The 24944-nt window shown below is 44.0% G+C and overlaps 1 protein-coding gene across 4 annotated transcripts; it reads right to left on the bottom strand.

The window, feature by feature from the left end:
- Window positions 1-120: 120 nt before the first annotated feature.
- On the bottom strand, window positions 121-22278 carry ZNF121 (zinc finger protein 121). Of its 4 annotated transcripts, none has more exons than XM_033197166.1 (5): window positions 22183-22248; window positions 21793-21877; window positions 3822-3902; window positions 2598-2674; window positions 121-1606 (listed from the first exon to the last, which is right to left on the bottom strand). In XM_033197166.1, exons 4-5 carry the CDS (start codon window positions 2598-2600, stop codon window positions 437-439), a joined length of 1173 nt encoding a protein of 390 aa, XP_033053057.1. In that variant the 5' UTR covers window positions 2601-2674; window positions 3822-3902; window positions 21793-21877; window positions 22183-22248; the 3' UTR covers window positions 121-436. The 4 variants fall into 4 exon arrangements, with proteins under 4 accessions (XP_033053057.1, XP_033053058.1, XP_033053055.1 ...); XM_033197167.1 differs by having other exon boundaries at window positions 21793-21855; window positions 22183-22243; XM_033197164.1 differs by lacking the exon at window positions 21793-21877 and having other exon boundaries at window positions 22183-22276.
- Between the last annotated feature and the right edge of the window lie 2666 nt (window positions 22279-24944).

Here is a 24944-nt window from a genome sequence, read left to right as displayed (position 1 = left end):
GTTAAAGACCAGCCATGGCCAACCCTGTCTCTACTAATAAAGAACAAAAATTAGCTGGGCGTGGTGGAGGGCGCCTGTTATCCAAGCTACTCAAAGACTGAGGCAGGAGAATCGCCTGAACCCAGGAGGCAGAGGTTGCAGTGAACCGTGATCATGCCATTGCATTCCAGCCTGGATGATCACAAGAGCAAAACTCTGTCTCAAAAAAAAAAAAAAAAAAAAAAAAATCCAATGGCGCCCTAACATTCCTAAAATTTATGGGGGACACAGAGAGTACAAGTTCTTTCATGTCTTCAAAGTGAATGGGGATAACTGAAGGCCTCCCCACATTCTTCGTACCAATAAGATTTCTCTTCAGTGTGAATTCAAGTGTGGTAATTATGGTATGAGAAATTCCTAAAAGATTTCCAAATTCCTTACATTCAGAGTTTTTCATTCAGTGTGTTTTTAAATGTTTAGTAAGTAAATAAAATCTATTGTAGGCTTTCCCACATTCGTTACATATATAGGGTTTCTCTCCAGTGTGAATTCTAACATGTTTCTGTAGGTGTGAAGAAGCACGGAAGGTTTTCCCACATTCCTTACATATATACGGTTTCTCTCCAGTGTGAGTTCTTATGTGTTCGATGAGTTGTGAAGATGTAGCAAAGGCTTTCCCACAGTCCTTACATTCATAGGGCTTCTCTCCAGTATGGATTTTTACATGATTATGTAAGCTTGAGGAAACAGTGAATGCTTTCCCACACTCCTTACATTTATAGGGTTTTATTCCAGTGTGAATTCTAAAGTGATTCTTAAGGCATGAAGAGCTTCTGAAGGATTTTCCACATACCTTACATTCAAAGGGCTTCTCCTCTGTGTGAGTTTTAAAATGTTCAGTTAGTAGATAAAACCTATTGTAGGCTTTCCCACATTCGTTACATTCATAGGGCTTCTCTCCAGTGTGTATTCGTACATGTTTAGTAAGGCCTGAGCGCCCAGCGAAGGCTCTTCCACATTCCTTACATTGATAAGGTTTCTCTCCAGTATGAATTCTTACATGTTCAACTAGGTGTGAAGAAACAGTGAAGCATTTCCCACATTCCTTACATTCATAGGGCTTCTCCCCAGTATGGGTTCGCATGTGACTATTAAGATATGAAGAATATCTAAAGAATTTTCCACATTCCTTACATTCGTAGGGTTTTTCTACAGTATGCATTTTAACAGACACAGCATGGCTTGTGGAGTAAGTAAAAGCTCTCCCACATTGCTTCTGTTCATAGAGTGTTTCTCCATTGTGAGTTATCCTATTTGCCTGAAGATGTGACTGATCAACAAAGGCTTCCTCACAGTCACTGTATTCAAAGGATTTGTCTCCTATCCACGTCCTCTGGTGAACATTTGGTGGCAGGCTGAAGGCTTTTCTGCACTGATTCAACACAGAAAGTGTCTCTCCAGTAGGGGCACTGTTGTGTAACATGGGAAAGTTTTCTCCATACTCATCACAGTCATAAGTGTCCCCTGTATTTTCAGTTCCCATGTGTGCATTAAGGCATGAGTGTTCACTGAAGAGTTCTCCATTTTCCATAAAGTCACAGAGTTCCTCTCCATTGTGGATTTCTGCCTGTTAATAAAGGGATGAATGATGATTAAAGGATTTTTCAGACTTATCAATAGATCTTACCCATCTGAAATCAGACACATTATTATTATAATTTTTGCCATTTTCATTACATGAATACAGTAGCTGCCCCATGGATTTTTTACAAGTTGAATGAAGAAAACCTGCAAGAACCCTGTGCCATTTGCTCTAAGAACCTTGAAATATTTCCTATATATTTTCATGAAATTGTTTTTATTATCTATCTAGCTCCATATGTGATAATCTGTACTTGTGAGAATGCTGAAGCACCAAGTTTTAAGATAGAATTAGGGTATCCCCAAATTCATTATATTTAGAGTATCCCTCTACAGCAGAGGTCCCCAACCTTTTTGGTACCAGGGACCAATTTCATAGATGACAATTTTTCCACAAACAGGGGTGGAATGAGGGTGGGACAGGGACGGTTTCAGCATGATTCAAGAACATTACATTTACTGTGACTTTATTTCTATTATTATTATTACATTGTAACATATAGTGAAATAATTATACAACTCACCATAAAGTAGGATCAGCAGGAGACCTGAACTTGTTTTCCTGCAACTAGACAGTCCCATCTAGGTGGCGGGAGACTGTGACAGATCATCAGGCTCATAAGGAGCACACAATCTAGAACCCTCACATGGGTGCTTCACAGTAAGGTTTGCGCTTCTATGAGAATCGAATGCTGCTACTGATCTGACAGGCGGAGTAATAAGACAGGCAGTAATACGAGTGATGGGGAATGGCTATACGTACAGATGAAGTTTTGTTCACCTGCCGCTCACCTCCTGCTGTGCAGCCCAGTTCCTAACTCTAATAGAAACAGTGCCAGTGGGGACCCTTGCTCTAGAGACATTCCTCCTGCTTGAGTAAATGTTACCTCTCTCAAGTATCTCTCATTTTTGCTGATTCTTTATAACTGAATTCCCAATCTTTTTTGAGTGTGGTAAATAAGAAATCTTAATCTTACCATTTGTATGCCGTTTGATGTTTTAAGCCAAAAAAAATGTTGTTGAAGTGCTGACACTTTGGTTTTAACTTGCCATTCTGAAGTAAAACAGAAAAAAAGAAAAAAAATAGGGTCTGAGAACAAAACGGTAGGTTAAATAAGTCAGAATTATAAAGCTCATTTGTGTTTTTCATATTCAGCACACTCAAAAAAATTAAACAAACATAGATTTGAACAGTTTATCCATGACTAATATTTGGCAATCATAAGGACTTGGGGTCTAAACCTAGTAATTTCTTTTTTTTTTTTTTTGAGACAGAGTCTCACTCTGTCACCCTGACTGGAGTGCTGGAGTGCAGTGGCGCGATCTCGGCTCACTGCAACCTCCGCCTCCTGGGCTCGAGCGATTCTCCTGCCTCAGCCTCCCAAGTAGCTGGGATTACAGGCATGTGCTACCACATTTGGCTAACTTTGTAATTTTAGTAGAGATGGGGTTTCTACATGTTGGCCACGCTGGTCTCGAACTCCTGACCTCAAAAGATCCACCCGCCTCAGCCTCCCAAAGTGCTGGGATTACAGGCATGAGCCACCACGCCCGGCAATTTAGTAACTTTTTAAACAATTTATTCTATAGAAATTAAATGAGATAATGAACAGAAATAGTATTATTAGGGAAGGAAAGTAGAAATGATCTGGATAAAAAGCACACGTTAACATAAGCAGGCCGGGTGCGGTGGCTCAAGCCTGTAATCCCGGCACCTTGGGAGGCCGAGACGGGCGGATCATGAGGTCAGGAGATCGAGACCATCCTGGCTAACACGGTGAAACCCCGTCTCTACTAAAAAAAATACAAAAAAACTAGCCGGGCGAGGTGGCGGGCGCCTGTAGTCCCAGCTACTCGGGAGGCTGAGGCAGGAGAGTGGTGTAAACCCAGGAGGTGGAGCTTGCAGTGAGCTGAGATCCGGCCACTGCACTCCAGCCTGGGCGACAGAGTGAGACTCTGTCTCAAAAAAAAAAAAAAAAAAAAAAAGTCATAAGCAAAAAGATATAAGAGCAGATCATTTGCAAAATCACATGGAAGTCTGGGTTAGATGAAAAGGAGAAATATGGAAAGTTGAAGATACCTAAAACTTCCAAGTCCAATGATCCCATGTTCTGTGACAAAGTACATCTTTTAAATATATCTTCATTATGCTTCCCAACATACTGAACTTATCATTGACTAGGAATGTTCTTCACACTCACCTTGGAGAACTCCAGTTGGCAATGTGCTCAACTTTTCCTCCTCCTCCTCCAGTCAAGAGACAGACTGAGTTTGAACAGGTCCTGTACAGAGGGAAAGATACATCAATGGAAGAGGCTTATGAAGGAAACGACAAACATAACCAAGAAAAAATAACTATATTTCTAAAGAGAGTAGTGAAACTACTTTAAAAGAGCTCAAATTTCATATATCTCATCTTTTTGTGCCCTGAGGAGACTGGTTATCTCTGACCAAATACCCACTATTCAAACTTAAATACACATTTAAAACCATTAAAGACTGGGCGCAGTGGTTCATGCCTGTAATCCCAGAATTTTGGGAGACTGAGGTGGGAGAATCACCTGAGCCCAGGGAGGTTGAGGCTGCAGTGAGTCATGATTGTGCCACTGTACTCCCAGCCTAGGCGATAAAGTGAGACTCTGTCTCGAAAAAAATTAAATAAAAACCATTAAAACGTGTATCCAAATAGGAAATAATGCAAGTGCAAAGAGAGATCATTATTTTGTTTTTTGGTTTTCTTTTGAGACAGAGTCTCACTCTGTCACCCAGGCTGGAGTACAATGGCACGGTCTCAGCTCACTGCAACCTCGACCTCCCAGGTTCAAGTGATTCTCCTGCCTCAGCCTCCCGAGCAGCTGGGATTACAGGCACCCACCATCAGGTCTGGCTAATTTTTTTTTTGTATTTTTATACAGACAGGATTTCACCACATTGGCCAGGCTGGTCTTGAACCCCTGACATCAAGTGATCCGCCCACCTCAGCCTCCCAAAGTGCTGGGATTACAGGCGTGAGCCACCACGCCTTGCCAAGATCATTTTTTTTTAAACAATATTGTCAATAGTTTGAATATTGTCTTTTGTAGCTTTTTTAATATCATGGGTAGTATTACATCTCTCTCTCTCTTTTTTTTTTTTGAGACAGATTTTTGCTCTGTCACCCAGGCTGGAGTGTAGTGGCACAATCTTAGCTCACTGCAACCTTTGCCGCTGCCCACCCTGGTTCAAGCAATACAAAAATTAGCCAGGCGTGGTGGCAGGTGCCTGTAGTCCCAACCACTCAGGAGGCTGAGGCAGGAGAATCACTTTTACTCAGGAAGCGGAGTCTGCAGTGGGCCGAGATCGTGCCACTGCATTCCAGGCTGGGCAACAGATCAAGATTCCGTCCAAAAAAAAAAAAAATCAGAGAGCTTCTTTAGGACACCCCTGAAATAAAGCTATTTCTTATGTTCTCAGGGCTGAAATTGTTATAATTAATGAGGCTCATATGCCGGAGCCTCCCTGGCATAATGTGAAGAAGAGAATCCTAGAGAGACAGGAGTGTTGCACTGGATTTACTATGTGTCATCTGTATAGCCCACTCCCCCACCCTTTGCTGACAGAGCAGAAGACACTCTCTTCACAAAGGTTATTGAGAGTAGTGGGAGGAGTATCGTAATTCTTGAAAAGCCCTGTTGGTATTCTCCTTCATAGGACAAGTATGACTGCAAAGAATACCATCAGTGAGATGAGTTCCCTGTTGTGTTGTGTTGTGTTTTGTTTTGTTTGTTGAGTTTTGCTTTTGTTGCCTAGGTTGGAATGCAATGACGCAGTTTAGGCTCACTGCAACCTCTGCCTCCTGGGTTCAAGTGATTCTCCTGCCTAAGCCTCCCAAGTAGCTGGGATTACAGGTGCCTGCCACAACACTCGGCTAATTTTATTTTATTTTATTTTTTGTATTTTTAGTAGAGACAGGGTTTAACCATGTTGGCCAGGATGGTCTGGAACTCCTGGCCTCAGGTGATCTGCCCGCCTAGGTCTCCTGAAGTGCTGAGATTTCAGGCGTGAGCCACCGTGCCAGGCCGAGTTCCCTGCTTTCAATCGAGATGAAGGGGTGACCCAGAATAGCAGAAATCAAGACAGTAGTATTTAGTCACCAAAGACAAGGTGAGAAAATCAACTATCAAGGACAGTGGAAATGTACCAGTAATCAGAATGCCCTGACCTACAGAGGTCTGTGGTGGTGGCTAACCGATCGTGGTGTCCCCAGAAATGAATTAGATAAGCAGTTAACAAATCCTACTCGAAGGAGCCACAAAATATATGTTAGGCATTAGGGGCCACATGGTCTCTGTTGCAGCTACTCAACTCTAATGTTGTAGCATGGAAAACACCATAGAAAATGTAAACAAACAAACACGGTTGTGCTCTGATTAAACTTTATATATAAAAAACACGCAGAGGGACAGACATGGCCCATGGGCCATAGTGTGCCAATCTCTGCACTTGAATACTGCTCTATCCACGTAAAAAAGTCTGAACTACAGTAGCCAAAAACTAGACTTATCCCAGTGGAGAATCATAATCTCTCACTCAATTACCACACCAAAATCATTCATAAATCATGAACTTAGCCATTTTTCAAAATGTAATGTCTTTACTAGATAAATCAACATAATTTCTGTCACTTGGTATGCAGGCACTGACATAGCTAATGTCTCTTCTCCATACCAATTTGAAAAAAACAAGACTCAGTTACCTTTCACCTGGCAGGCCCAACAGTGTATCTTCACAGCATTGCCCCAGCATGTGTCAGTTCTCCAGGTCTCTGTCTAACTTAGTCTCCAGAGAAAATGACATTCAATGAAACACCACACTGGTACACTATGTTGACACCACTATACTGATCATATCCAATGAATAGGAAGTAGAAAACACATTTTTAAAAATTAGAGACAGGATCTTACTCTGTCACCCAGGCTGGATTAGAGTGGTGGTGATCATAGCTCACTGCAACCTCATATTCCCAGGCTCAAGCAATCCTCCTGCCTCAGCCTCTCAAGCATGTGGGACTACAGGCACATACTACCACACCTGGCTAATTTTTACAAATTATTTTATTTTATTATTATTATTATTTTTTTTAACTATAGACCTGAGGTTTCACTATGTTGCCCAGGCTAGTCTCAAACAATTCTCCCACGTCAGCCTCCCATCGTTAGGATTACACGCATGAACCATTGTGCCCTGCCTGAAAATACCTTAGACAGCTTTATTAGAAGCATGCAGCATTAATGGTTCCAAAATGTAGTACAGAAGCAAGCTGGTTTCAGTCCCCTTACAGAAAACCAAAACCAAATACACATTGGGAAAATTATCACTAGCAATGTCCCTGATCTCAAATATAAAAATTAGGCAGTTTCTGGGGCTACAAAGAAGTGAAAAAACTCCAAGGAGACGTTAAGAGAATCAAATTTCCAAGAACATGGAAAATTTCTACCAATTCACAGTTTCTACACTGGAAAAAAAATGAGATCAAGGTGGACAACTGCCTTCTCCACCATCCTGGGTTCCCTGGTAAAAGATCAGTCCCTCCCTGTCTCAACCCACAGGAAGCATCACACAAGTGTCTGAAGGGAGAAACATCCCTGACGACATCCAGGGACAAAGAGGGGAGGCAAGACTACCATCCCCAGCCCTGGAAACTCTGTTTTATATCTCGGCCAAAGGAGAAGTCAAATCAGAGTGGCTGTTCAGGGGCACCATACTGTAGGGGTATTCTACACAGGTCCCTGGGCATGAACACACAGCCAGCCTGTCCACAGTGCTGGAATATGCCCTTTAGGACTCCCTCATTCTGGATGGACAGTATTCTTGATAGTTTGCTAGAGCAGAGGCAAACGTGGGCTTGATTCCATCTAGTGCTGAAAAGGAGGCAGTGACCTAGGGAAATTTTAAAGAAAGAAAATCACTTTGGGAGGCTGAGACAGGCAGATCGCTTAAGCTCAGGAGTTCAAGAACAGCCTGGGCAACAGGATGAAAACCCGTCTCTACTAAAAAGTACAAAAAGTAGCCAGGTGTGGTGGCGTGCACCTCACCTACTCGGGAGAGGACTGCTTCAGCCTAGGAGGCAGAGGCTCCAGTAAGCCATGATCATACCACTGCACTCCAGCCTGGGTGACAGAGAGACCTTGTCTCCAAAACAAAACAAAACAAAACAAAAAAAACAAAGCAAAAACAAAAACAAAACAACAAAAAAACAAACAGGTAAAGAAAACATATCCAATAAAAACCACAAGCCAGACAAAGACTGTAATAAATAATCCTTCAATGCAGACACAAATGTACATCCACAAGAAACAGCAAATGGGAACCATGACCTCCCAAAATGGACAAAAAAATTACCAGTGACTGAACCTAATGAAATGACAATACGTGAGTTCCCTAAGAATTCAAAATAGCACTTTTAAGGAAATACAGTGATCTCCAAGATAACACAGAAGAGCAACTCAGAAATGTGTCAGAAAAAACTTTATATTAACAACAACAAAAAAGAGCAATCTTGTAACTGAGAAATACTCAAAAAAATTCACAGTAGAATTGGCCGGGCGCGGTGGCTCAAGCCTGTAATCCCAGCACTTTGGGAGGCCGAGACGGGCGGATCACAAGGTCAGGAGATCGAGACCATCCTGGCTAACACGGTGAAACCCCGTCTCTACTAAAAATACAAAAAACTAGCCGGGCGAGGTGGCGGGCGCCTGTGGTCCCAGCTACTCGGGAGGCTGAGGCAGGAGAATGGCGTGAACCCGGGAGGCGGAGCTTGCAGTGAGCTGAGATCCGGCCACTGCACTCCAGACCGGGCGACAGAGCGAGACACCGCCTCAAAAAAAAAAAAAAAAAAAAAATTCACAGTAGAGGCTCTCAATAGCAAACGGATCAGAGGAAAGAGTCACTGAGCTTGAAGAAAGGCTATTTGAAAATATAGCCAGAGGAGAAGAATGAAAAGGAACTAAGACTGTCTGCAAGATACAGAAAGTTACCTTGAAAGACCAAACCTAGGAATCACTGGTGTTCAAGAGGGAATGCAGCAAGTGCAAGGGTAAGCTTTGAAAGCTTATTAAAGAAATAACCAAAGATTCCAAAAATTGAGAAAAATATAAATATCCAGGTACAGGAAGGTAAGACGACACCAAACAGATTCAACCCAAATATGACTACTACAAAGCATACAATAATCAGACTCTCAAAGGTCAAGGACAAAGAAAGGACCTTAAAAGCAGTAAGAGAAAAAAAGCAAATAACATATAAAGGACTCTAACTGGTCTGGCAACAGGATTTCTCAATGGAAACCACACAGGCCAGAAGGGAGGAGGATGACATTTTCTTTCTTTCTTTTTTTGTGAGACGGTCTCACTCCACTGCCCAGGATGGAGTACCATGGCACAAACATGGCTCAGTGCAGCCTTTATCTCCTAGGCTCAAGCCATACTCATCAGCCTCCCAAGTAACTGGTACTACAAACGTGCACCACCATGCCTGGCTAATTTTTCTATTTTTTTGTAGAGATGGGGTTTCACCATGTTTGAAATGCTTGTTTCCCGGTGTGGAAAGAAATAGCACGTGAACATAAATTTAATTTATTTAGCAAGGCCATTTTTATATTTTCTGCAGAAAGGGCACACTCCCCAGCAGTTCTGCCATGAGAGTACACCGAACAAAGGAGACAGGGTCATTTATAACCTGACACATCCACCCTACTGCTGTGTCCAGTTTCCATTGGCTGGAAAGGGACCTCACATTTTGTATTTGTTCTGACTGGCTAGCAACTTAGAACTTTTTAAAAGAGGCAAAGGCACAGGAGAAAAAAGGAAGAAGTAACTTGTGGAATGCTGAGAAGGGTAAACACCCTTCAAATAAGGAAGAGGAACAGGCTATGACCAATGCTTGCTTGGACCAGTATAAGCATGCCAGGGCAAATATTTAGGCTAAACTGTGGGAGCGAAGAACATAAAGTACATTGATTTCTTTATTACAGCTAGCAGATATTTAAGAATGTTAACACAGGTCTTTGAATACATTTTGCTTCTAAAAAAAGTTATTTATTCCTCATTAGACGGAAAAAAAAAAAAAAAGTCTTTAAAGAAAAACCTCTACTTTACTTTCTACAACCAAGGTGCCCAGGCTAGTCTCAAAGTCCTGAGTTCAAGCAATCCACCCGCCTCAGCCTCACAAAGTGCTGGAATTACAGGCATGGGCCACCTTGCCTGCCTATGGGATGAAATTTTCAAAGTGCTGGAAGAAAAACAAAATTGACATCAGGCCGGGCGCAGTGGCTCAAGCCTGTAATCCCAGCACTTTGGGAGGCCGAGACGGACGGATCACGAGGTCAGGAGATCGAGACCATCCTGGCGAACACAGTGAAACCCCGTCTCTACAAAAAAATACAAAAAAAACTAGCCGGGCGAGGTGGTGGGCGCCTGTAGTCCCAGCTACTCGGGAGGCTGAGGCAGGAGAATGGCGGGAACCCGGGAGGCGGAGCTTGCAGTGAGCTGAGATCCGGCCACTGCACTCCAGACCGGGCGACAGAGCGAGACACCGCCTCAAAAAAAAAAAAAATTCACAGTAGAGGCTCTCAATAGCAAACGGATCAGAGGAAAGAGTCACTGAGCTTGAAGAAAGGCTATTTGAAAATATAGCCAGAGGAGAAGAATGAAAAGGAACTAAGACTGTCTGCAAGATACAGAAAGTTACCTTGAAAGACCAAACCTAGGAATCACTGGTGTTCAAGAGGGAATGCAGCAAGTGCAAGGGTAAGCTTTGAAAGCTTATTAAAGAATAACCAAAGATTCCAAAAATTGAGAAAAATATAAATATCCAGGTACAGGAAGGTAAGACGACACCAAACAGATTCAACCCAAATATGACTACTACAAAGCATACAATAATCAGACTCTCAAAGGTCAAGGACAAAGAAAGGACCTTAAAAGCAGTAAGAGAAAAAAAGCAAATAACATATAAAGGACTCTAACTGGTCTGGCAACAGGATTTCTCAATGGAAACCACACAGGCCAGAAGGGAGGAGGATGACATTTTCTTTCTTTCTTTTTTTGTGAGACGGTCTCACTCCACTGCCCAGGATGGAGTACCATGGCACAAACATGGCTCAGTGCAGCCTTTATCTCCTAGGCTCAAGCCATACTCATCAGCCTCCCAAGTAACTGGTACTACAAACGTGCACCACCATGCCTGGCTAATTTTTCTATTTTTTTGTAGAGATGGGGTTTCACCATGTTTGAAATGCTTGTTTCCCGGTGTGGAAAGAAATAGCACGTGAACATAAATTTAATTTATTTAGCAAGGCCATTTTTATATTTTCTGCAGAAAGGGCACACTCCCCAGCAGTTCTGCCATGAGAGTACACCGAACAAAGGAGACAGGGTCATTTATAACCTGACACATCCACCCTACTGCTGTGTCCAGTTTCCATTGGCTGGAAAGGGACCTCACATTTTGTATTTGTTCTGACTGGCTAGCAACTTAGAACTTTTTAAAAGAGGCAAAGGCACAGGAGAAAAAAGGAAGAAGTAACTTGTGGAATGCTGAGAAGGGTAAACACCCTTCAAATAAGGAAGAGGAACAGGCTATGACCAATGCTTGCTTGGACCAGTATAAGCATGCCAGGGCAAATATTTAGGCTAAACTGTGGGAGCGAAGAACATAAAGTACATTGATTTCTTTATTACAGCTAGCAGATATTTAAGAATGTTAACACAGGTCTTTGAATACATTTTGCTTCTAAAAAAAGTTATTTATTCCTCATTAGACGGAAAAAAAAAAAAAAAGTCTTTAAAGAAAAACCTCTACTTTACTTTCTACAACCAAGGTGCCCAGGCTAGTCTCAAAGTCCTGAGTTCAAGCAATCCACCCGCCTCAGCCTCACAAAGTGCTGGAATTACAGGCATGGGCCACCTTGCCTGCCTATGGGATGAAATTTTCAAAGTGCTGGAAGAAAAACAAAATTGACATCAGGCCGGGCGCAGTGGCTCAAGCCTGTAATCCCAGCACTTTGGGAGGCCGAGACGGACGGATCACGAGGTCAGGAGATCGAGACCATCCTGGCGAACACAGTGAAACCCCGTCTCTACAAAAAAATACAAAAAAAACTAGCCGGGCGAGGTGGTGGGCGCCTGTAGTCCCAGCTACTCGGGAGGCTGAGGCAGGAGAATGGCGGGAACCCGGGAGGCGGAGCTTGCAGTGAGCTGAGATCTGGCCACTGCACTCCAGCCTGGGCAACAGAGCGAGACTCTGTCTCAACAAAAAAAAAAAAAAATTGACATCTAAGAATACAGTATTCAGGGCGGTGCACTGTCTCACACCTGAAATCCCAACACTTTGGGAGGCCTAGACGGGCGAATCACCTGAGGTCACAAGTTAGAGTCCAGCGTGGCCAATGTGGTGAAACCCCATCTCTAATAAAATTTTTAAAAAGTTAGCCTAGTATGGTGGCACATGCCTTAGTCGCAGCTACTCAGGAGGCTGAGGCAGGAGAATCGTTTGAACCCAGGAAGCGGAGGTTGCAGTGAGCCAACATCGCACCACTGCACTCCAGACTGGGTGACAGAGCAAGACTTCATCTCAAACAAAAACAAAAAGAGATAAAGGTCACTATAGCTGGTCATAGTGGCTCACGCCTGTAATCCCAGCACTTTGGGGACGCCGAGGTAGGCATATCACGATGTCAGAAGTTCAAGACCAGCCTGGCCAACATGGTGAAACCCCGTCTCTACTAAAAATACAAAAATTAGCCGGGCGTGGTGGCGCATGCCTGTAATACCAGCTACTCAGGAGGCTGAGGCAGGAGAATTGCTTGAACTCAGGAGGTAGAGATCGCAGTGAGCTGAGATCACACCACTGCACTCCAGCCTGGGAGACAGAGCAAGACTCTGTCTCAAAAATACAAAAAAAAAGAAGGTCACTATGTAATGATAAAGGGGTCAATTCAGCAAGAGGATATAAAAACTGTCAATATTTATGCACTCAACACTGGGGCACCCAAGTATATAAAGCAAATATTAATAAATCTAAAGGGAGATACACACTGCAATACAGTAATGGTAGGGGATTTTAACACCCCACTCTCAGTGATGGACAGATCATCCAGTTAGAAAATCAACAAAGAGGCCGGGCGCGGTGGCTCAAGCCTGTAATCCCAGCACTTTGGGAGGCCGAGACGGGCGGATCACGAGGTCAGGAGATCGAGACCATCCTGGCGAACACTGTGAAACCCCGGCTCTACTAAAAAAAAAATACAAAAAACTAGCCGGGCGAGGTGGCGGGCGTCTGTAGTCCAGCTACTCGGGAGGCTGAGGCAGGAGAATGGCGTGAACCCGGGAGGCGGAGCTTGCAGTGAGCTGAGATCCGGCCACTGCACTCCAGCCCCGGCGACAGAGCAAGACTCCGTCTCAAAAAAAAAAAAAAAAAAAAAAAAAAAAAAGAAAATCAACAAAGAAACACAGAAGAAGTTAAGCAATACACTAAACCAGAAAGGCCTAACTAAAACAGGACATTTTATCCTACTGCTACAGAAGATTTATTCCTTTTCTCAGCATATGGAATATTCTCCAGAAAAGACCATATCTTAGGCCACAAAAAAAGTCTCAACAAATTCAAAAATGTAGAAATCATATCATCTTTTCTGACCACAAAGGAATAAAACTAGAAATCATGAACAAGAGGAACCTTGATTCACAGTCTCAAAATGGTGGCTCATGCCTATAATCCCAGCACTTTGGGAGGCTGGCACAGGAAGACTGCTTGCACCCAGGACTTTGAGACCAGCCTGGGCAACATAAGGAGACCCTACCTCTTCAAAAAAAAAACAACACAACGGAACATTGTTTCGGTATGTTGACATATCAAAATCCATGGGACAAAAGCACACAGAAATTTGGAAATTACAGTATTTCCTAAAACAAATGAAAGTGAAAATACAACATACCAAAATCTATGGGATAAAAGCAGTACTAAGGGAGTATTTTACAGCAATAAACACGTACATACAAAAAGTAGAAAGATTTAAAATAACCGGATGATACCCCCTAAGATACTAGAAAAGCAAAAACAAACCAGACTCACAATTAGATCAAAAGGATAAAGACCATAGCCAAATAAACAAAATTGAGAATAAAAAACAATACAGAATATCAATAAAACAAAGTTGATTACTTGAAAAGATAAACAAAATCAACCAACCTTTGGCTAGACTAAGGGGAAAAAATGACCCAAATAAAATAAAAAATGAAAAAGAAAACAGAACAGAAACCACATAAATACAACCAATCATTAGAAACTATTGTGAAAAACTATATGCCAACAAACTGAAAAGCCTGGAAGAAATGGACAAATTCTTGGGCGCATACAACTACCAAGATCGAACCACGAAGAAACAGAAAACCTCAACACACCAATAACAAGATTGAAGCCATAACAAAATGAATCCCATGAAAGAAAAGCCCAAGACCTGATGGTTTCACTGCTAAATCCTACCGAAAACTGAAAGAATAATACTACTCGAACTCTGCAAAAAATATTGAAGAGAAGAGAATATTTCCAAACTTGGTCTACAAAGTGAGCATTATTCTGATAGCAAAACCAGACAAGAGCACAACAACAAAACTACAGGCTAGGCCGGGTGCGGTGGCTCACGCCTGTAATTCTAGCACTTTGGAAGGCTGAGGCGGGTGGATTACCTGAAGTCAGGAGTTTGAGACCAGCTTGGCCAATATGGTGAAACTCCGTCTCTACTAAAAAAAAACACAAGTGGCTCATGCCTGTAATCCCAACACTTTGGGAGGCCGAGGTAGGCAGATCACAAGGTCAGGAGATCAAGACCATCCTGGCTAACATGGTGAAACCCCATCTCTACTAAAAATACAAAAAAATTAGCCGGGCATGGTGGCAGGCGCCTGTAGGCCCAGCTACTCAGGAGGCTGAGGCAGGAGAATGGCGTGAACCTGGGAGGCGGAGCTTGAAGTGAGTAGAGATTACACCACTGCACTCCAGCCTGGGTAACAATGAGACTCCGTTTCAAAAAAAAAAAAAATGCAGGCCGGGCGCGGTGGCTCAAGCCTGTAATCCCAGCACTTTGGGAGGCCGAGGCGGGCGGATCACGAGGTCAGGAGATCGAGACCATCCTGGCTAACACGGTGAAACCCCATCTCTACTAAAAACTACAAAAAACTAGCCGGGCGAGGTGGCGGCGCCTGTAGTCCCAGCTACTCGGGAGGCTGAGGCAGGAGAATGGCATGAACCCGGGAGGCGGAGCTTGCAGTGAGCTGAGATCCGGCCACAGCACTCCAGCCTGGGTGACAGAGCGAGACTCCGTCTCAAAAAAAAAAAAAAAAAAAAAAAAAATGCAAAAGTTCTCCGGGCATGGAGGCATGTGTGCCTGTAATCCCCACTACTCTGGAAGCTGAGGCAGAATAATCGCTTGAATCCAGGAGGCGGAGGTTGTGGTGAGCCAAGACTGAGTCATGTACTTCAGCCTGAGTGACAGAGCAAGACTCCATCTCAAAAAAGAAAAACAAAGAAAAAGAAAAAAAAGTAACCAAACATGTGAAGGAGCTATGCAAGAAAAACTCTAAAACACGGATGAAACAAACTGTAGAGGACACAGAAAAAAACCTGGAAGATATTCCATGCTCATGGATTAGAAGAATATTGTTAAAATGACAATACTACCCAAAGCAATTTACAATTCAGAGCAACCCTTCTCAAAATACCAATGAAATTCGTCACAAAAATAGAAAAAAAATCCTAAAATTTATATGCAATCACAAAAGACTTTAAACAGCCAAAGAAATACTGACCAAAAAAACACAGCTGGAGTGACCGGGTGTGGTGGCTCACACCTGTAATCCCAGCACTTTGGGAGGCTGAGGCAGGTGGATCATGAGGTCAGGAGTTCAAGACCAGCCTGGTCAACATGATGAAACCCCATCTCCACTAAAAATACAAAAATTAGCCAGGGTGGTGGTGCGTGCCTGTAGTTCCAGCTACTAGGTAGGCTGAGACAGGAGAATTCCTTGAACTGGGAGGCAGAGGTTGCAGTGAGCCGAGATCGCACCACTGCACTTCAGCCTGGGAGACAGAGTGAGACTCAGTCTCAAAAAAAAAGAAGAAAAAAAATAAAAGCTGGAAGCATCCAACTGCTTGATCTCAAAATATACTACAAAGCTACCATAACCCAATCAGTATGGTACTGACATAAAAACAAACACATAGGCCGGGCACGGTGGCTCAAGCCTGTAATTCCAGCACTTTGGGAGGCTGAGACGGGCGGATCACGAGGTCAGGAGACTGAGACCATCCTGGCTAACACAGTGAAAGCCTGTCTCTACTAAAAATACAAAAAAAAAATTAGCCAGGCGAGGTGGCGGGCACCTGTAATCCCTGCTACTTGGGAGGCTGAGGCAGGAGAATGGCGTGAACCCGGGAGGCGGAGCTTGCAGTGAGCTGAGATCTCACCACTGCACTCCAGCCTGGGCGACAGAGGGAGACTCGTCTCAAAAACAAACAAACACGGCCGGGCGCGGTGGCTCAAGCCTGTAATCCCAGCACTTTGGGAGGCCGAGACGGGCGGATCACGAGGTCAGGAGATCGAGACCATCCTGGCTAACACGGTGAAACCCCGTCTCTACTAAAAATACAAAAAACTAGCTGGGCGAGGTGGCGGGCGCCTGTAGTCCCAGCTGCTCGGGAGGCTGAGGCAGGAGAATGGCGTGAACTCGGGAGGCGGAGCTTGCAGTGAGCTGAGATCCGGCCACTGCACTCCAGTCCGGGCGACAGAGCGAGACACCGCCTCAAAAAAAAAAACAAAAAACAAAAAAACAAACAAACACATAAGATCTATGGAAGAAAACAGAGAACCTAAATATAAATCTACACATTTATAGACAGCTCTTTTTCAACAAAGGCACCAAAAGCATACAATGGGAAAAATCAGTCTTTTCAATAAATGCTGCTGGGAAAACTGAATAACCATATGCAGAATGAACTAGATGTCATCTCTCAGCATAAACAAAGTCAAAACAGATTAAAGATATGTAACACCTGAAACCATAATGCTACTAGAGGAAGAAACTGGGGAAACAATCCAGGACATCGGTCTGGGTAAAGATTTCTTAGGTAAGACCTCAACAGCACAAGCAACAGGAGAAAAAATAAACATGAGATTACATCAAACTAAAAACTTCTCCACAGCAAAAGAAACAATCAACAAAGTGAAGAGACAACCTACAGTATGGGAGAAAATATTTACAAACTATTCACCTGACAAAGATTAGTAATCAAAATATATAAGGAACTCAACTTGATAGCAAAAAAAAAAAAAAAAAAAATCCGAACAAAAAATTGGCAAAAGGTTAGAAGAGTTGTTTCTCATAAAAAAGACACACAAATGGCCAACAAGTGTACGAAAAAATGCTCAACATGGCTAAACATCAGAGAAATACAAATCACACATAACTACAATGAGAAATCATCTCACCTCACAGAATGGCTTTTATAAAGACAGGGAATAACAAGTACTGATGAGGATGTGGTGAAAAGATAATCCTTGTATGCAGTTGATGGGAATGTAAATTAGTACAGCCACTATACAGAACAATATTCAGGTGTGGTGGATCATGCCTGTAATCCCAAAACCTGAGGCTGCGGTGGGAGGATCACTTGAGCCCACAAATTCGAGACCAGCCTGGGCAACACAGCAAGACCTGTCTGCACACACATGCACACACAAAACCTGTCAGGCACAGTGGATCATGCCTGTAATCCCAGCACTTTAGGAGCCCGAGGCAAGTGAATCACTTGAGGTCAGGAGTTCGAGACCAGCCTGGCCAACGTGGTGAAACTCTGTCTCTACTGAAAATACAAAAATTAGCTGGGCATGGTGGCATGCGCCTGTAGTCCCAGGCAGAAGAATCACTTGAACCCAGGAGGCGGAGGTTGCAGTGAGCTGAGATCATGCCACTGCATTCCAGATTGGGCAACAGTGAGACTCTGTCTCCAAAAAAAAAAGAGAGGTTGAGTCATGGGTAAAATATACAGGTAGAAGAAACAAGAACTGGTGTTCAATAGATCAGTAAGGTGACTACATTTAACACTCATCTCCTGTACATTTCAAAACAGTTAAGAGAATAATTTGATGTTCCTGCAATAAAGATAAATATTTAAGGTGACAGATATCCTACTTACCCTGATTTGATAATATAAATGTATCAAATTATCACATGTACTCAGAAAATATGTACATCTATTATGAATCAAAAACTTTTTTTGAATTGTAAAATAGGAGGTGGGAGATTCTGGGGCCGCCATGTCTGTGGGTAAAAATATTCCCTTGTCTGGATCATGTAAAGACATCCCTGCAAGATGTCACTGCAAGTTATTTCACCTAATACCGCCTACCATTAAAAAGAAGCAAGGAGCCATGATTATGTCCTTGCACTCCAGCCTGGGTGATCCAGCAAGACTCTGTCTCAAAAACAAAAGAAACACAAAAACTCAAGATGGAGGTTTCTCAAAAAACTAAAAATAGAACTATCAATAGAACTATCATCCGTAGACCTCTTGAATTTTGGAGGCAATATATACATTTGCATGTGCTTGTTTAACGTCCCACAGACTTGCCTGTAAGGATTCTAGTAGTTTCAACTGTAGACAAGAGCAATTTCAGGCTGCAGTGCAGGCTTCCCAAGCACTTGGTCCACCTGATCAAGCAGACCCAGTGATACTCAAAGTGTACATGTTAAACAGCATCCTATTTATTGGAATGCTCTGGCATGCACCAACAGAAGATGTAGAGTACAGCCCTCTGGTATTCCAGAGTCAATCCATGCCGTCTTGTGCAGATTAACTGTTTTTCTTTTGAGAAACAGGTTGTGGTTTGCCATTAGCACATGATAGAGAATGAACAACTAATCATGGGACATGAAGTAACTAAGGCGGAACTGAGTAATTTGAGACTTTATCGTTTCCAAAGCATGAAGTACATACTGTCAGACCTTATCAAACAATGGTTGTCAGCTTCTCCTCTGGACCCAATTCCAAGTTTGTAGGAAATCGCATGAAATAAAGGAATATTTACACATACCATGAGAATCCAATCAGAAATATCTGATTGTATGACTTTCTAAAAGAATGAGTGTTGTTAGGAATAACACTCAAAATCCTAAGGAAGTTGAACACTCGAACAAAGAATTATTAGCAAAGCAATTTTACTTCTGCGCAGAGGGGTGCCTCCTTGGCCAGTCGCCATGAGAGCACACCTGAACAAAGGGGCACGAGAGCCTTTATTCCTGATGCAAGTCCTGCCCCGCTACCCTTTCCCCATTGGCCAGGGTTGGGTTGTACAATCTAAACTAATCCCGGTTGGCTAAACATTTGATTTTTTTTAGACAGGGTGGGCACGCAAAAGAAAAGTGGAGAGGAAGGAGAAGGGATGTCTGTAACGAGCTAGGAAGTTAGTCCTCTTTCCAAATGAGGAAAGGCATGTGAGCTGGTACTGATAATGCTTGGTACTGTGGTGTGCCTGGGCATCTAACAAAGGCAAAAAGGAGAAAAAAGGAGAAGGGTGGGGGGTACTATGAAGTAAAGAATAAAATATTGATGAGATTATTTGAAGAGAAATCTCATCATACCCCACAGTGTGACTCTCCGAAAGTCAATATAATATACAATAATAACTGTTTTAGATAAAAACACTGAAAACATTAACAATTTGCAATGTAAAAATGGATACATTTTAAATGGATCTTAGACCAAAAAACATTCAAGAGCATACGTTGAATCAATGCAGAGAATTTTAGTTATTAAGCAAAGTAGACATTAGATGACATTATTATTTTTTATTTAAGTGAAATACTAGTATTGTGGTTTCAGAATGACAATGCCTTTTTTTTAGGAGATGCTTTACCAAGTATTTAAAGGTCAACATCAAGTGTGCAATTATGCTCAATTTACACTCAAATTGTTCACCATAAGATGTATTTACCTGAGGAGAAAGAAAACAAGCACAATGCTAAAAAAGTAAGTGTTTGGGCACAGTGGCTCACACCTGCGATCTCAGCACTTTGGGAGGCCGAGGCAGATGAATTGCCTTGGTTCAGGATTTTGAGACCAGCCTGGCCAACACGGTGAAACCTCGTCTCTACTAAAATACAAAAAAAAATTAGCTGGGTGTGGCGGCGTGTGCCTGTGTCCCAGCTATTAGGTGTCAGGCCTCTGAGCCCAAGATAAGTCATCATATCCCCTGTGACCTGCACGTATATATCCAGATGGCCTGAAGCAGCTAAGAACCACAAGAAGCGAAAACAGCCAGTTCCCACGTTAACTGAGGCCATTCCACCATTGTGATTTGTTCCTGCCCCACCCTAACTGATCAATTGACCTTGTAACATTCTTCTCCTGGAGAATGAAGCTCAGGAGCTCCCCACTGAGCAGTTTGTGATCCCCGCCCCTGAGGGGATCTCTGTAAAGAGAAAAACCCCCTTTAACTGTAATTTTCCACTACCTACCCAAATCCTATAAGACTGCCCCACCCCTATCTCCCTTTGCTGACTCCTTTTTCTTCTTTTTTTTTTTTTTTTTTGAGATGGAGTCTCGCTCTGTCACCCGGGCTGGAGTGCAGTGGCCCGATCTCAGCTCACTGCAAGCTCCGCCTCCCGGGTTTACGCCATTCTCCTGCCTCAGCCTCCCCAGTAGCTGGGACTACAGGCGCCCACCACCTCGCCTGGCTAGTTTTGTATTTTTTAGTAGAGACGGGGTTTCACTGTTAGCCAGGATGGTTTCGATCTCCTGACCTCGTGATCCGCCCGTCTTGGCCTCCCAAAGTGCTGGGATTACAGGCTTGAGCCACCGCGCCCGGCTCTGACTCCTTTTTCGAACTCAGTCCCCCTGCACGAGGGTGATTAAAAGCCTGTTTGGTAGTCTCTTCACATGGACATGCCTGACACTACAGAGGCAGAATTACTTGAACCTGGGAAGCAGAGGTTGCAGTGAGCCAAGATCGCACCTCTGCACTCCAGCCTGAGTGGCAGAGCGAGACTGTCTCAAAAAAAAAAAAAAAAATCCAGACTGGGTGTGTTAGATGTTCAAGTTTTCCTTAGGATCAAATTTTTCGGAAAAAAAATGTAAAAACTACACTTAGTCAGCATAATAAAGCCTCCACCCTGGTGGCCACTCCTGTAATTACAGGCTCACTCCTGTAATTCCAGCTCTTTGTAGGCTGTGGGATGGATCACAAGGTTAGGAGTTCGAAACCAGCCTGGCCAGCATGGTGAAACCCCATCTCTACTAAAAATACAAAAAAAAAAAAAAAAATAGCTGGGCATGGTAGTCCCCGCTACTCGGAGGCTGAGGCAACAGAATCGCTTGAATCCAGGAGGTGGAGGTTGCAGTGAGCTGAGATCGCTCCGCTGCACTCCAGCCTGGGCGGGAGAGCAAGACTCCGTCTCAAAAAACAAACCAAAGCCTCCATCCTTTCTTCCTGTGGGCCCTGTTTTAAGGCTCTGTGGGGGAAGTACAGGCCTAGAAACTTCAGATGAAGAGAACAGCTGTGTATTACTGCCTTTCTTACTTTCTTTTGTTTGAGACGGAGTTTTGCTTTTGTCGCCCAGGCTGGAGTGCAGTGGCAGATCTCGGCTCATTGCAACCTCGGCCTCTCAGGTTCAAGCAATTCTCCTGCCTCAGCCTCCCGAGGAGCCGGAATTACAGGGGCCTGCCACCACCCCTGGCTAATTTTTGTTATTTTTTACTGAAAATACAAGGTTTCATCATGTTGGCCAGGCTGGTCTCACCTCAGCCTCCACCTCCCAAAGTGCTGGGATTACAGGCGTGAGCCAGCACGCCCGGCCTGCCTTTCTTTTGTAGAAAGTCTTGTAGCTGGTAACAACAACAACAAAAAATCAAGTCCAGGAAAATAAAAATAAGAAACTAAAGGCTTACAGTCTACACATGTTCATATTTACATGCAGAAATAGGCACGCCCTAAACGACTATATTTTTTTCCATCCGAAAGTAGTGAGCCAAAAATAAGTAAAGGACATAAACACAATGCCAGTTTCTCAGACGATACATTTTTTAGCAAAGAAATGGAAGTCAGAGCCCTCTTGAAACCAATTTTCTGCCGGTGCTCACCAGAAACAGGCCGGAATCGCCAGGTTCCTGAGGCTGGGGGATGCGGGGCCGCAGCCAACCTGACTGGAACGCAGAAATCCTTTTACTTTCGGAAAGAAAAAAAAATTCACAAAGGTTGCTTTCCAAGCTTTTGAAGAGGGGAGCACAGCGGTTGAAAAGACTCCAGAAAACACCGCGCGGAGGCGGGACAAACACACTTCCCGACCTGGCCCCTGACCGGGACGGACTGAGCCTGCGGCCTCTCGCAACTGGCCGCGCCGGGAGGACCAACAGCCCCTGGAGAAGACAGTGAAACGAGGCGGATCCCAGAGGCTCCTGGGCGACCGCGCCCAATCGTTCCTTTACCACCCCCGCTACTATCTCAGGGATCCCCAAGCAGGCGGAACTCACCACAGCCACGGCGGACTCCACCGCGATAAAGGCGAAATGGCACTGACCATGCGGAGCCAGCGCCGGAAAAGATGGCGATGGCGCGCTGACGTCACTTCCGCTCGGAGCCTAGGCCCGGGCGGGGCTCCTGGGTTCGAGTTTCAGCCACGTAGGACCCATTCCAACACAGAAATTCTAGTTTCCTCCTGGGTGGTTGCGGACAAGTCTGGGGTTGGCTCGGAGAGGGGGATGCAGAAACAGGTCGAGAGCAAAAGGTGAGGTTAGAACCGGGCCTCTGGAAGGAACTGTGGGGCCCATACTCCAGGGCGATTTAGAGGTGGAACCAGGCCTAGCCCTCGGTTCAGGTGGCCAGACCCACTGGAAGGGCAGGGATGGGGATGGGACGCACCCCAGGGGATGCTCCTGCATAGCTTTTCCCTGTTGCCCGCAGTGGCTAATGCCTGTAATTCCAACACTTTGGGAGACTAAGGCACGTGTATAGCTTGAGTCCAAGAGTTCAAGACAAGCGTGGGCAAAATAGCAACATCCTTTCTGTGGGCGGCAAGCCATCCAGGTGCTAAGGCAAGAGACTAAGGCACGAGCTGTTGCGGTATAATAAAATATATAAAATAAGAATAGTTACACTAGATTAGATATAGATCATAGATATGATTATATATGAATATAATTAATCATTAGTTTGTAGCAATTACTCTTTATTTCAATATTATAATAATCTTCGCTCTATAATCATAACCTAGGAAAAACCAGGCCATACAGAGATAAGAGCTGAGGGGACATAGTGAGAAGTGACCAGAAGACAGGAGTGTGAGCCTTCTGTCATGCCCGGGCAGGGCCACCAGAGGGCTCCTTGGTCTAGTGGTAACGCCAGCATCTGGGAACATGCCCGTTGCCAAGCAGACTGTGGTCTAGCGTTAGCGTTAGTGTCAAGGAAAAATACCTGCTACTTAGCAGACCAGGAAAGGGAGTCTTCCTTTCCCCGGGGGAGTTTAGAGAAGACTGTACTCCTCCACCTCTTGTGGAGGGCCTAACATCAGTCAGGCCCGCCCACAGTTACCCGGAGACCTGTCTCCCTGTGATGCTGTGCTTCAGTGGTCACGCTCCTAGTCCGCTTTCATGTTCCATCCTGTACACCTGGCTCTGCCTTTTAGATAATAGCAAAATTAATGAAGGTACTAAAAGTCTGATGTGCAGAAATAATGGTGTAAGCTGTCTCTCTCTCTCACTCCCTCTCTCTCTCTGCCTCGGCTGCCAGTCAGGGAAGGCCCCCTGTCCAGTGGACACGTGACCCACGTGACCTTACCTATCATTGGAGATGGCTCACACCCCTTACCCTGCCCCTTTGTCTTGTATCCAATAAACATCAGCGCAGCCTGGCATTCGGGGCCACTACCGGTCTCCGCTTCTTGGTGGTAGTGGTCCCCCAGGCCCAGCTATCTTTTCTTTTATCTCTGTCTTGTGTCTTTATTCCTACAATCTCTAGTCTCCGCAAACGGGGACAAAAACCCACCGACCCTGTGCGGCTGGACCCTACACCTTTCTCTATTAAAATATATATATGCCGGGCGCGGTGGCTCAAGCCTGTAATCCCAGCACTTTGGGAGGCCGAGACGGGCGGATCACGAGGTCAGGAGATCGAGACCATCCTGGCTAATACGGTGAAACCCTGTCTCTACTTAAAAATACAAAAAACTAGCTGGGCGAGGTGGCGGGCGCCTGTAGTCCCAGCTACTCGGGAGGCTGAGGCAGGAGAATGGCGTAAACCCGGGAGGCAGAGCTTGCAGTGAGCTGAGATCCGGCCACTGCACTCCAGCCTGGGTGGCAGAGCAAGACTCCGTCTCAAAAAAATAAAATAAAATAAAATATATATATGTGTGTGTGTGTGTGTGTGTGTAGCTTTTTTGTATATATCTCCTCATGTTCCTAGAGCCTTTCCACAATTCTTCCATATTGATAAACCTGCCAATGGCATGGTCTATCTCTTCTATTCAGTCATGCTTTCTGTAGGCCTTTATTTCTTCATTCTTTCTTTCTTTATGTATTTATTTGAGATGGAGTCTCGCTCTGTTGCCCAGGCTGGAGTGCAGTAGCGCGACCTAGGCTCACTGCAAGCTCCGCCTCCCGGGTTCAAGCAATTCTTCTGCCTCAGTCTCCCGAGTAGCTGGGACTACAGGTACCCACCACCACACCCGGCTAATTTTTTTGTATGTTTAGTAGAGACGGGGCTTCCCCGTGTTAGCCAGGATGATCTTGATCTCCTGACCTAGTGATCCGCCTGCCTTGGCCTCCCAAAGTGCTGGGATTACAGGTGTGAGCCACCACGCCTGGCCAAAAACAAGTATTTCTATTATTTTTCTGATTTCTATGATTTACCACATGGGCCAGGACCACATTTCCTACATTATAAAATAGCATTGACACCAGACATTCTCCCCAGGTTTATTCAGAAATGTAACATAATCCCAATAAAAACATTAAAAGTTTTTTCTGGAGTTAGGTACATTGATACTAAAGTTTATGTGGAAGAACAAACATCTGATAATAACCAAGAAAAGAAAAATAAAAGCAATGATGAGCAGCAGATGTTAAAACATACTATTGACAGTTTTCACACAAGACAAATAATTAAAGTATATTAAAATAAATAAGACATACTATAAAGCCTCTATAATTAAAACTATGTGGTACTAGCACATGAAGCAGAAACAGACTAATAAAATATCTAAAAATAGACCCAAGAACACGTAGAAATTTGGTTCATA

Source organism: Trachypithecus francoisi, unplaced genomic scaffold (genome assembly GCF_009764315.1).
Source record: "Trachypithecus francoisi isolate TF-2019V2 unplaced genomic scaffold, Tfra_2.0 Lachesis_group5, whole genome shotgun sequence".
Lineage (NCBI taxonomy): Eukaryota > Metazoa > Chordata > Mammalia > Primates > Cercopithecidae > Trachypithecus > Trachypithecus francoisi.
The sequence above is the reverse complement of the archived record's forward strand: the minus strand, read 5'-3'. Positions and strand labels throughout refer to the sequence as shown.